Source organism: Gadus morhua, chromosome 5 (genome assembly GCF_902167405.1).
Source record: "Gadus morhua chromosome 5, gadMor3.0, whole genome shotgun sequence".
Lineage (NCBI taxonomy): Eukaryota > Metazoa > Chordata > Actinopteri > Gadiformes > Gadidae > Gadus > Gadus morhua.
Genome location: NC_044052.1, coordinates 22,488,050 through 22,501,908, shown reverse-complemented (window position 1 = coordinate 22,501,908; position 13,859 = coordinate 22,488,050). Strand labels below are relative to the sequence as shown.

General features: G+C 52.0%; 1 protein-coding gene across 1 annotated transcript; it reads right to left on the bottom strand.

Annotated features, from left to right (window-relative positions):
- Positions 1-36: 36 nt before the first annotated feature.
- On the bottom strand, positions 37-12,207 carry ehd4 (EH-domain containing 4; the record flags this gene model as incomplete). The annotated part of the gene is given in 7 exon segments (XM_030356355.1): positions 37-201; positions 1,070-1,181; positions 2,306-2,439; positions 2,572-2,738; positions 6,601-6,698; positions 8,488-8,664; positions 11,630-12,207. Coding segments are annotated over 7 exon segments (1,083 nt in total), but the record flags the coding sequence as incomplete, so codon positions are not given.
- Between the last annotated feature and the right edge of the window lie 1,652 nt (positions 12,208-13,859).

Genomic DNA, 13,859 nt, shown 5'->3' with positions numbered 1-13,859 from the left:
GAGGTCAGAGTACAAGAGCTCAGGGGTCAGGGTTACCTGCATCTTGGTGACGTTGGGGAAGTCTCCAGGGCTGATGTGGTGCTCTCGCTGCAGGATGGTGTAGATCTCTGGCAGGCGCATGATAAGCTCCTCCTTCTTCTTCTCCCGCCCAAACAGAGAGGGCATCTCCTTCTTCAGGTGGCTGATGATGTAGGCGTGTACCTGCAAGCAGCAGCCAATTAGATCCAAGGCCTGGGGCCATCAACGAACCAGCTCCAATCACAACCACAGCTAATCACGGATATCTCAGCCAATGGGAGGAAGCCAAACTTTTCTGCTTCTGCCTCCATCTCTCACCCAATACCTAAACTCAAAGCTTTATTGGCATGGAAGATAAACAATTCCATTGCCGAAGCAGCCCCCCCCCCCCCCCCCCCCCCCTGCTGTGGAACAACACGCCGTTTATACACCGCTTCCCTAATGATCAACCAGAGAGAAAGGGAGAAATCCACTAGCGCACGGATACGCGTGTGGAGGGGAAGGAAGTGCTATTGGATAGTCACGCAGTTCCTCTGAGCCGGTAACCACAATGCTAACCCATCAACACATTGAAACTGCCTCAAACTCTTTGAAAGCCTTTTGAAAAACATTCAACACCTTTGAACGCCACCAAACACTTTGAAAACCTTTTAAACTACATTAAACAATCTGTAACTCCAGCAACGATTGAAACCCATTTAAACTTAATGAAACCCTTTGAAAACCTTTTAAACTACATTCAACACATTGGAACTCCACCAAACATGCATACATAGAATATATAAACATTACAATGGTGGGTTAGGAAGAAGAACAGTGAGGTGGGAGACTGGTGAGGTGAAAGCGAGCTGAGGGGGAGACAGGCCAGGGGGTGAGAGAGGCCAGGGGGTGAGACAGGCCAGGGGGTGAGACAGGCCAGGGGGTGAGACAGGCCAGGGGGTGGGAGAGGAGAGGGGTGAGACAGGCCAGGGGGTGAGAAAGGCCAGGGGTTGGGAGAGGAGAGGGGTGAGACAGGCCAGGGGGTGGGAGAGGAGAGGGGTGAGACAGGTACCTTGGCGAGCCGCGCCCTCTTGATGAGGTCATTGAGTTTGCGCAGGGCAGCGTTCCGCGGCAGACCCTGGATGTCCCGGAACAGGTCCTGGGTCTCCGCCTCGAACAGACGCCTGGGGGGGACTAGTTAGTGAGCATTACATCTGGACAGGGGGACTAGTTAGTGAGCATTACATCTGGACAGGGGGACTAGTTAGTGAGCATTACATCTGGACAGGGGGACTAGTTAGTGAGCATTACATCTGGACAGGGGGACTAGTTAGTGAGCATTACATCTGGACAGGGGGACTAGTTAGTGAGCATTACATCTGGACAGGGGGACTAGTTAGTGAGCATTACATCTGGACAGGGGGACTAGTTAGTGAGCATTACATCTGGACAGGGGGACTAGTTAGTGAGCATTACATCTGGACAGGGGGACTAGTTACTGAGCATTAAATCTGGACAGGGGGACTAGTTAGTGAGCATTACATCTGGACAGGGGGACTAGTTACTGAGCATTAAATCTGGACAGGGGGACTAGTTAGTGAGCATTACATCTGGACAGGGGGACTAGTTAGTGAGCATTACATCTGGACAGGGGGACTAGTTAGTGAGCATTACATCTGGACAGGGGGACTAGTTAGTGAGCATTACATCTTGACAGGGGACTAGTTAGTGAGCATTACATCTGGACAGCGGACTAGTTAGTGAGCATTACATCTGGACAGGGGACTAGTTAGTGAGCATTACATCTGGACAGGGGGACTAGTTAGTGAGCATTACATCTTGACAGGGGACTAGTTAGTGAGCATTACATCTGGACAGCGGACTAGTTAGTGAGCATTATACTTTTTAACATTTCATGTGTTTTGTTCCAGAGGCTTCTACATTGATGCATTATAAACATAGAGCCCTCAGACGAGACGCCTCCACGGGCTCAGACAGGGAGCGCACCGCATCACGAACGGAAACAGACACGCAAACACACACACACACACAAACACACACACACACACACACACACACACCAACACACTCACACAGACGCACACGGAGACAGAGACACACGCGGACACAGAGAGCGTGGAGGCAGCCAGGAATAAAAGGGTAGCTATGGCAACAGGGTGTGGTGCTGGCGCAGCCAACCACATCATTATTCAATCAGGACTGTGTGTGTGTGCGTGCGTTTGCGTGCCTAAGTGCGTGTGCGTGCGTGCGCGTGCCTGTGCGTGCGTGCGTGTGTGCGCGTGCGGACCTGTTCTCTGAGTTCTGGAGGGGCTTGGCCCAGAAGGAGCCCAGGTAGACGCGGGCCACCTCGGGGGTGTTGATCACCTTCCCCAGGGACCACATGAGGGCGCCGTAGACACGCATCAGCTGCTGGGTGTCCACCTGTAGACCGGCGCCAGGAGAGGACATCAGAGAGGACCAGAGACCAGTAGCGACCAGTAGACACCAGTAGAGCCGTGCAGTACGTTACGGCAGGTCAGGGGGTACCAGGTGGGCTCCAGCTGATGGTCTCACCTGGTCGGCCTTGTTCAGGACCACCCTGATCTTGTCGTCCTGCCCCCTGAAGGCCTTGATGGCCTCGGAGAACTCGTCCGAGATGTCCAGCTTGTGGGCGTCGAAGAGCAGGATGATCCGGTCCACGCGCTCCCCGAACCACCGCAGCACCTCGGAGAAGTCGTAGCCTGTAAGGGAACCGCGAAGGAGAACCCGACGTCAGGACGGGACCGCACAGGGGAACACCACGTCAGGACGGGACCGCGAAGGAGAACCCAACGTCAGGACGGGACCGCACAGGGGAACACCACGTCAGGACGGGACCGCACAGGGGAACACCACGTCAGGACGGGACCGCACAGGGGAACACCACGTCAGGACGGGACCGCACAGGAGAACACCACGTCAGGACGGGACCGGACAGGGGAACACCACGTCAGGACGGGACCGGACAGGGGAACACCACGTCAGGACGGGACCGGACAGGGGAACACCACGTCAGGACGGGACCGGACAGGGGAACACCACGTCAGGACGGGACCGGACAGGGGAACACCACGTCAGGACGGGACCGCACAGGGGAACACCACGTCAGGACGGGACCGGAGAACACCACGTCAGGACGGGACCGCACAGGAGAACACCACGTCAGGACGGGACCGGAGAACACCACGTCAGGACGGGACCGCACAGGAGAACACCACGTCAGGACGGGACCGCACAGGGGAACACCACGTCAGGACGGGACCGCACAGGGGAACACCACGTCAGGACGGGACCGCACAGGGGAACACCACGTCAGGACGGGACCGGAGAACACCACGTCAGGACGGAACCGGAGAACCCAACGTCAGGACGGGACCGCACAGGGGAACACCACGTCAGGACGGGACCGCACAGGGGAACACCACGTCAGGACGGGACCGGAGAACACCACGTCAGGACGGGACCGGAGAACCCAACGTCAGGACGGAACCGGAGAACCCAACGTCACAACAGAACAGGGGAACCCAACGTCACAACAGAACAGGGGAACCCAACGTCACAATGGAACCGGAAAAAGGAGAACCAAACGACAGAAGAGAACCGGAGAACCCAAGAGGAGATCCCAACGCCATAACAGAACCGGAGAACCCAACGTCACGACGGAACCGGAAAAGGAGAACCAAACGTCACAACGGACCAGGGGGAATAAAAAGCAGAACCAAACATCCAGAACGTAACAGTAGAGCTGAATATTAGAACCACACACAAACACAGTCATGAATACTGCAGGTCTGGAAGGACTGATGGAGGAAGGGGGCGTGGCCTGTGTGGGGGGGTGTAGGGTTACTGTTGGGGGCGGGGCCTGAAGGTGTTGAAGCAACACTGTGGGCGTGGCCTGGGGGTCAAGTATCACCTACAAGGTGCGCTGATATTGGATACAGGAGGGTGTGAAGCGCAAGAGTAAATACAGTTACCCTCAGGTTGGACCACCACCAGACACCTGCTGGGTTAGCATGAGATAGCGGACGAGGATACCGGCTAGGTTAGCATGAGCTAGCGGGCCAAGACACCTGCTAGGTTAGCATGAGGTAGCGGACCAAGACACCTGCTAGGTTAGCATGAGCTAGCGGGCCAAGACACCTGCTAGGTTAGCATGAGCTAGCGGAACAAGACATAGGTTAGCATTAACTAGTGGGCCGATTTACCTGCTAGGTTAGCATATAGGAACCCAAGATCCCTACTGGGTATGCGGTTGCAACCGACCTAGAGATTCATGCTGTATAAGCATTAACTAACAGCAGGGGGGTCCATGTGAACCACTAGCCTGTGGAGCTAACAGAGAGCTGGGTTTCCATGTGAACCACTAGCCTGTGGAGCTAACAGAGAGCTGGATGAGGAGGTGAACCACTAGCCTGTGGAGCTAGCAGAGAGCTGGGTTTCCATGGGAACCACTAGCCTGCGGAGTTAGAGTGCCCCCCCCCCCCCCCCCCCCCCCCATCACTTGGGGCTCCTGGGAGGAGATCAGGCCATAGTCATGTGCCCATGTGATCCGGTTCCTCAAACACATGACTCGTCACCACGGCAACCCCCCATTCAAGCTTAGACTCACCGGAGCGATGCGAGCGAGGGAAATAAACAACTTTAGCAAAACCAGAGAGACAGACAGGCAGAGTGAGACAGACCGGCCTTCCGGCCGGTCTGTCTCACTCTGCCTGTCTGTCTCTCTGGTTGTGGGGAGAAATACAGACAGACAGAGCAGAGAGACAGAAAGTTAGAGAGACAGAAAGGCAGAGAGATACAGAAAGGTAGAGAGCAGACAGGCAGGCAGAGAGACAGGCAGGAAGACAGACAGGCTGCACAGAGGAGTATCTGGAAGGATTCGACAGCGGCTATTTCTGAATGTGATGACCAGGCTCTTCTAGGAGGAACTGCACAGCGCGTTATCATTTGTGTTGGGGGGGGGGGATCTTGTGTTGTGTAATATTCCAGTTGAGGTTGTTGTATTGTCATATTCCAGTTGTGTTATTCTAGTTGTGTTACTGTGTTGGCATTTCTTGTTAGTGTGTTAGCATTTCGTGTTATTCTAGTTGGGTTACGGTGTTTTTTTAGTGTGCTAGTGTGTAAGTGTGTTGTGTTAGTGTGTGTGTGTGTTGTGAGAATGTGTTAGTGCTGACGTGTGTTTTGACATTCAGGAGGTTAAACACTTCCAGATGAAGGACACACCCTTCACTCTCCCCTCCCTCCCTCCCTCCCTCCCTCCCTGCCCTTCACTCTCCCCTCCCTCCCTCCCTCCCTCCCTCCCTCCCTGCCCTTCACTCTCCCTCCCCCTCCCCCTCCTCTCTCTCTCTCTCCCCCGTCCCTCCCCTCATACAGATGTGTTTTGAGCTCCAGTCTTCTATTCAGGGAAACATGTTAGCTTCACCATAGCTTCATTCGGTCGGTCCGTTCTCCGCTAGCACAGCTCCCCTCACTAGCCACAGTACTAGCCCAGCCTCACACGCTACGCTAAGCTATCACAACACAGGCTCCAGGTGCGCGGTGTCCTAGGTTCACCCGTGTTACTCTGGGTCGACCTGTCAGGAACCGAGGTCAGAGGGAAGCCACACCAGTGCTCCCACCACACACCAGTACTCCCACCACACACCAGTACTCCCACCACACACCAGTACACCCACCCCAAATCCCAGGGCACCTCTGGTTCTGGTTCCACTCCTCCCAGGACAGGGAGGGGGAGGGGGGGGGGGGGGGGGTACCTCTAGGCTAGGGGAGGAGGGAGCTAGCTAGCAATAGCGATGTAGGATAACAACACAATAAGAGGAAATGAAAGCCAGTAACGGTCCATTGTGTCACCCCTCAATGAGCAGTTTCCCACCGCTGTATCAGCCGGCTGCAGCATGGAGCACGGAGCGCATGACTCAGGGTGCACTCCCACTAGGCCATCTGGCCGTGGCCGTGCTCAAATCTGCCAGCCTCTCCCAAGTGGCCAATTTGGCCACTTGGGAGAGGTGTGCTGCTACGGTACGGGCCGCTACGGTACAGATGCTAATGAGCCGACACGCGCACACGCACGGCTACGCAACCTGAGCTGGATGACGTATGGTCCATGCGACGACCACGGACATAATAAAGGCGACGAGCCTCCATTCCCATTAAACGGTAAACATGTATCCAAATAAGCAACAGACTCAGCAAACTGTGTTCTGTGTGTCGTTGTCCATTGTTGTTAGAACTCTGACTGGCGGCAGACTTTATTATGGTCCATGCAGCGGACGCTTGGTGATGACGTGTTACGACGTGATGACGTATGTACAAGAGCCTACCGTGGCCAGGCCACAGTTGCGATGGCCAACGGCCACGGCCAGATGGCCTAGTGTGAGTGCAGGCCAGAGAACAATGGGGCCATTTGAGCACGGTAAGGTGTGAAAACGGCCAACGGCCACGGCCAGATGGCCTAGTGTGAGTGCACCCTCAGTGTACTGCGAGGTTGGGGGATCTGTTCCCTCTGTATCTCAGGAGGTAGGGCAAGGCACTAAACAGTTCAGGCTTGGGGGTTCTGCTCCCTACCTCTGCTGAGGCGTTGCTTCTCCCCTGACAGGATGCCGGGCGTGTCGATGATGCTGATGCTCTGGAGGACCTGGTTGGGCATCTGGGAGCAGATTAACCTACAGACACACCACGCACAGTATTATATACATTATTATATACTATACATTATTATCAACTGGGAGCAGATTAACCTACAGACACACCACGCACAGTATTATACATAATAAACTACACATTATTATCATCTGGGAGCAGATTAAACTACAGAGACACCACGCACTGTATTATATACATTATATACTATACATTATTATCATCTGGGAGCAGATTAAACTACAGAGACACCATGCACAGTATTTATACATTATTTTATACAACGGGGGACCTAAATCCAGCGATCTGATTGGTTCCCAACTGTTGTATAATGAGCATATACATAACTGCTATGACGCCCGATCATTTTGTGAAAGTTTGCATATCACTCCGCGCCTGGAAGTAGAAACAGTTTCAAAGTAAAACAAATGTTGGATGATGGAGAGCGTGTAAATGTTGTTACTCCGGGAGTGAGCAAGGCGATGGAGAGACTAACGAAAGCTTAGGCACACGGCGAGTGAACTGCTCCATAGGATAAATTGCCGGCGAACCGCTCTATCGGAGCATTCTCTCGGAGGGACGCTAAAGTGTGTTGCATAGCGACCGTCGATGCATAGCGGCAGCCAGGAGGGACTACTTTTTTGTATTCTTTAATTAAACGGCTATTTTGACTTTCTTGGTTTCTTTTTAAATGTAGTGCGTCTATGACTTTCGTTTCGCCATAATAGTAACCGTTGTATAAAAGCAATAGATCACTTCAGTCAGTGGCATGTGCTCATTATACCACTGTAAAGGGGGTCGCCGGCCCTCCGCTGCGCGTCGGGGCCGGACAACGCCCCTTAACAGTGGTATAATGAGCACATACCACAGCCTGGCGTGATCTATTGCTTAAAAAAAAAATATATATATATATATACACAATATACATTCATATATACATTATACTCATTATTATATACACTATATACGTTATTATATACATTATACATACTACATTATTGGATACATTACTATATACACTACTATTTATAAATTGTACTCATTAGTATATACATTATAATACACTATCTATAAACTATATACATTATTATATACTATACTATTACGTTTTACATACATGAGTCTACAGATACATTATGTTTTACATGCATTATAAACATTAACCAACAGTGACATGATAAATATTATATACCCTATCGGTGATGATATAAGGTCATGTAGGTCATGTAGGTGATATATTTAGGAGGGTATATTTATATCGTCAGGTCTCAAGTACTGACGCGGTTATAAATCCCACTACTCCACTGATGTGTGTGACGCACACACACTTCCCCTGGAAACAACAAGTTATTGTTAAAGGTTCCCCCTCATATGGGGCAAGATGGCATTCCTACCATTCCACACACACGCCCGCACACACACACGCGCACACTTGACTCACTCGCATAAACACAGACACACACACGCGCGCGCAACAGGGATGAGTCCAGAGGGAAAATGGTATTTGGCTAAACTTAGACCCAGAGATAAGAACGGACAGCTCTGTGTGTGTGTGTGTGTGTGTGTGTGTGTGTGTGTGTGTGTGTGTGTGTGTGTGTGTGTGTGTGTGTGTGTGTGTGTGTGTGTGTGTGTGTGTGTGTGTGTGTGTGTGTGTGTGTGTGTGTGTGTGTGTGTGTGTGTCTCTCCGAGAGGTGAACGAACAGTCACGTCAAAACATTTCAAAATATTCACAACTCCAGAGAATCGACTCTGAGCGGACGCGGCCGAGCGCTGCAGACAGGGTCACGTGCGTGTGCGTGGGCGTGCACGTACCGGTTGAGGAAGGCGTTCCCGAAGGCGTTGAGCTTCCTGAAGGGCTTGTTGGGATCCACCACCAGCGCGTTGCCGGGGATGACGCCCTCCGTCTCCCCGTGCATCACCGCGATGAAGCCGTCCGTGGTCGGCTCCGGTCCGATCCGCATCCCAGGGAAGTCCTGCTCCAGGAGATACCTGCAACACAACAAGACCAGGACCGGAGTCAGACCGGAGTCAGACCGGGACCAGGGGCAACACAACAAGACCAGGACCGGAGTCAGACCGGGACCAGGGGCACCACAACAAGACCAGGACCGGAGTCAGACCGGGACCAGGGGGCAACACAACAAGACCAGGACCGGAGTCAGACCGGGACCAGGGGGCAACACAACAAGACCAGGACCGGAGTCAGACCGGGACCAGGGGGCAACACAACAAGACCAGGACCGGAGTCAGACCGGGACCAGGGGTACCACAACAAGACCAGGACCGGAGTCAGACCGGGACCAGGGGGCAACACAACAAGACCAGGACCGGAGTCAGACCGGGACCAGGGGGCAACACAACAAGACCAGGACCGGAGTCAGACCGGGACCGGAGCCTCGTCACACCCCGTCACACAGGTTCACAGAGCCAGGGCAGACAAGAGACGGATCGGAACCACAAACTGGACCAGTCAGTCAGTCAGTCAGCCAGTCAGTCATCAAGCCAGCCAGCCAGCCAGCCAGCCAGGCAATCAGTCAGACAGTCAGATACGTGTGGTGGATTGTTGAGTGATTCAAGTGTTTTCTCAGACCATAGGGGCACAGTGTCTGCTGCTTGTCTGCACACAGTGGGAATCAAACCCACGATCTTTCCCAACACTGCTCCCATGTTTTGGCCCCGCGGCCCACGATGCATAGCAGCCATCAGGGCCGGGCGGGCGCGGCTCTCCACCGGTAGCAGCTGTACTGGAGCACATCCTGCTGGCGGGGGGGGGTCCAGTCAAACCGGTTCCTCTCTCACTTCCCTCTCTCCTGAGCAGAGCGCTCAACCCGTCAGTCTGCTCCTTGGCGTCTGGATTCAAACTCCAAATGGAATCAAAGTGGCTGCAGGCTGACTTTACATAACAAACAGCCCTGATTTAACACCACAACCTGTTGCTGCTCGCTCCAACTAACTGTAAGGACTCTGTCACTGTCTTGCACAATCAGGAGTATGCTCACGTGTTTCATTACGTAATCTGGGACCTTTACAGGAAGTAGGACCGTACAGGAAGTAGGACCGTACAGGAAGTAGACCCGTACAGGAAGAAGCCCCGTACAGGAAGAAGCCCCGTACAGGAGCTAGCCCGGTAGAGGAGGTAGGACCGATACAGGAAGTAGCAGCATACAGGAAGTAGGACCGATACAGGAAGTAGCAACATACAGGAAGTAGGACCGCTACAGGAAGTATTCTGCCGTAAGGTCAGAGGGGTCTACCTCATCTGCCTCACCAGAAGCCTGTACGTCCCCGGTACCTCAATACCAGTACTATGATGGTATCCATAGTACTGGTACTCCTACTCATAGTACTGATACTCCCTACTCACAGAACTGGTACTCCTACTCACAGAACTGGTACTACACGTTATACACGTAGAGGAGAGGCCCGCAGCTCACAGAGGAAAGGATCTAAACCAAATATCAACCCTAATGAAATGACGTGCACATTTGGCCTCATTATATAACGTATAATATATAATATTATAATGATGTTAAAGTTATCATACTGAGGGGGGGATCAGAGGTTGTTGGGTTTCTCTAGGCTAAGAAATACTGACCAATGAGCGGCGAGGACACAACCACTAGCTCTACCATAGCAACTAGCTCTGCGGGCTGCAACTTGCAGTCAGTTCTCCTGTAGCGGTTAGCTCTCCCCTAGCAGCTAGCAGGCTAACGGCTCAGGAAATATCAGCCGAGGCAGCGGCACCGGGCCGGCTGCAGAACAATAGAGGTCATGACCAAAACAACAAACAAGACACTGATCGCTTAACCCCCCCCCCCCCCCCGTGCCCCCCGCTGACATCACCACACGGGGTCAGGCCTGGCTCTGAAGCGCTCCACACTCACTCCATTCATCCTGTCTCGTGAGGACGTGTTCTGGGTCAAGGGCACCGGCGGCAGCATTAAAGGTGACATATTATACCAGCGGGTGTGAGTCTGATTAGCCGTTACAAGGCGTTTGGAAATCGGCCTCTTCTGACATCACCAGTGGGCGTGTCCACCTAGATGTGTGACGGATAGATGAGCAACGTTTGCTACGGTCCACTGGGTAGGCTGGTAGACTGGTCTACCCACCACACATCTAGGTGGACACGCCCACATGCGAGTTTGAACACCGCTCCCACTGGAAGATTGTGGTTGTACTGGCCAGCTCCCAGTATAGCCAGTAGAAGATGGAGGTTGTACTGGGAAGCTCCCAGTACAACCATTAGCAGAGGTTGGTTGTACTGGGCAGCTCCCAGTAGGGGTGGTTAATGTATAAACAGTAAACAGTGATCATAAGGGTAAGTCTGTTTAGCGTAAGCAGCTTCTGCAGTGGCAGGTTGTGAACCAACACAGAACTTAATGTCAACATCTTCATATCTTCATATGTTGCTTTGTATGCAAGACTAAATGAACCAGCAGCCGTTCGACATGCAGCTCGTGTCGGGTCCATCAAAGCTACACCTGACGTCATCACCTCTACACATCATTTGAATGGGAATACAAAGTTTACATAAAGGAGCTATGCTGGCTTACAGAGGAGTGCTCTGGAACAGAGACCCTACCTGGTAGAGGTCTCTAGTCCTACCTGGTAGAGGTCCCTAGCCCAACCTGGTAGAGGTCTATAGTCCTACCTGGTAGAGGTCCCTAGCCCTACCTGGTAGAGGTCTATAGTCCTACCTGGAAGAGGTCCCTAGCCCTACCTGGTAGAGGTCTCTAGTCCTACCTGGACCTGGTAGAGGTCCCTAGCCCTACCTGGTAGAGGTCTATAGTCCTACCTGGTAGAGGTCCCTAGCCCTACCTGGTAGAGGTCTCTAGTCCTACCTGGACCTGGTAGAGGTCTCTAGTCCTACCTGGTAAAGGTCTCTAGTCCTACCTGGTCTATAGTCCCCTGACAGAGGTCTAGTCCTACCAGAGAGGAGGTCCAGCCCTACCTGATGAAGGTGGTCTTCCCGGTGGAGTACTGCCCCACCAGGAGCACCATGGGTTTGCTCTGGAAGTCCGCCGGCTCCAGGGCAGGAGAGTGGAAGTCATGGAAGAGGTATGTCTCCTCCAGCGGCAGAAGCTTCTTGGAGTATAGGCTCTGCAGCCCTTCGGTCACCGTTTGGTACATCTCTCCCTCCTTGTTCCGTCCGCCCTGCTCCTGTTTCACCCAACTGAACATGTCGCCCGAGTTCCCCGCACAGTAAACCTCCGAGAACCGCGGCTCCGCGCAAACACTTCCTCCTTTTCGACCGCTGGCGAAATCCTCTCTTCTTCTTCTTTTTCTTCTTTTCCTTTTTCTTCCGCTTCTCAGCCCCTGCTGTGTCCGCCACGCGCCCGTGGAGTGTGTGTGTGTGTGTGTGTGTAGTGTTTGTTTGTATATGTTTGTGTGTTTGAAGGGGGAACGTGGCACCTGCGACCTGAGCTGGAACACTAAACAAACACAGACTCGCACACTGACTCCACACACACGCTGCTCTGTCACGGTGGGGAGGATGAGGAAGGGCGTGTGCTCGCGTCCATGTCTGTGACGTATGCGTCTACCTGGGGTTACGCCCTGTGTGACGCAGCACGAGAGAGAGAGAGAGAGAGAGAGAGAGAGAGAGAGAGAGAGAGAGAGAGAGAGAGAGAGAGAGAGAGAGAGAGAGAGAGAGTGAGAGAGAGAGATTCATGGACGCATTGTTTATGCAATGTTAATGTTTATTTCCCATGCAAATAAAGCTCTTTTGAAATGTATCGATTAGGGGTTGTTTGATCAGTCCAAACATCTCCTGATTATAGGAGTCTGGATATGATCTTGGAGCTCCGCCCGGCTCAACCGACCGCTGTAGTTTACCCACCAGTGGTTAAAATCTAGACCATGATCTACTGCTCTCTAGTGGACAGAGCCTGGAACAACAGCACGCCCCTATTGGAATGAGCCTGGAACATAAGCTCGCCCCCTGGTGGACAGACCCTAGAACAACAGCCCGCCCATAGTGGTCAGCGTAGGTCAGAGATGTTTGGTGTGTATTGCCACAAGGGGGCAGCACCCTTACGTATTTACTTGATCAGAAACAACGCGACAACACTTGAAAATTATTCTTTAATGAAATAAAAGAAACCAGGCAATAAATAGAAAAGCAAAGGAGCTCGAGTGAACATCAGAATTTAACCAGGAAAGCTTTCACCCACCACAGCTGAATACAACCCAACATTAAGGAGCAGGTAGGGGTTAGACAGTACAGAGACAGATCATTAAGGAGCAGGTAGGGGTCAGACGTACAGAGACAGGTCAATAAGGAGCTGGTAGGGGTTAGACAGTACAGAGACAGGTAATTAAGGCGCAAATAGGGGATAGACAGTACAGAGACAGGTCAATAAGGAGCAGGTAGGGGTTAGACAGTAAAGGGACAGGTTATAATGAGCAGAAATGGGTTAGAAATTACAGACAGGGGTGATTTAGAGAACATATCAGCATGGATTATAGCTTTTGGCAATTTTTTCTTCCAGAATATTTCCAGAAGCTTCTAAGATTAGAGTGAACAGATGTTATTTTCTCTCTTGTTATAAAAACAAACATTTCAAAACAGAAACTGACAGAAAGATAAGTACAATACATTTATCTACAGGTACTTTGGCATAAATGACAGATTGCAACTCCTCTGCTAGCACACCAATGCTAATCAGGATTAGATGCTAATCAGGATCAGATGCTAATCAGTTTGTGTGTGTGTTGGTGAGTGTGTGTGTGAGTGAGTGTGTTTGTTTGAGTATATCTCTCCCTCTTTGTGTGTGTGTGTGTGTGTGTGTGTGTGTGTGTGTGTGTGTGTGTGTGTGTGTGTGTGTGTGTGTGTGTGTGTGTGTGTGTGTGTGTGTGTGTGTGTGTGTGTGTGTGTGTGTGTGTGTCTCTCTCTCCCTCTATGTGTGTGTGTGTGTCTTTCCCTCTGAGTGTGTGTGTGTGTGTCCCTCTATGTGTGTTTCTTTCCCTCTATATATGTGTGTTTGTGTGTGTATCTCCCTGTGTGTGTGTGTGTGTGTCTCCCTCAATGTCTGTGTGTGTGTCTATGGATGTGTGTGTGTCTCCCTCTATGTATGTGTGTGTGTGTGTGTGTGTGTGTGTGTGTGTGTGTGTGTGTGTGTGTGTGTGTGTGTGTGTGTGTGTGTGTGTGTGTGTGTGTGTATGTGTGTCTCCCTCTATAT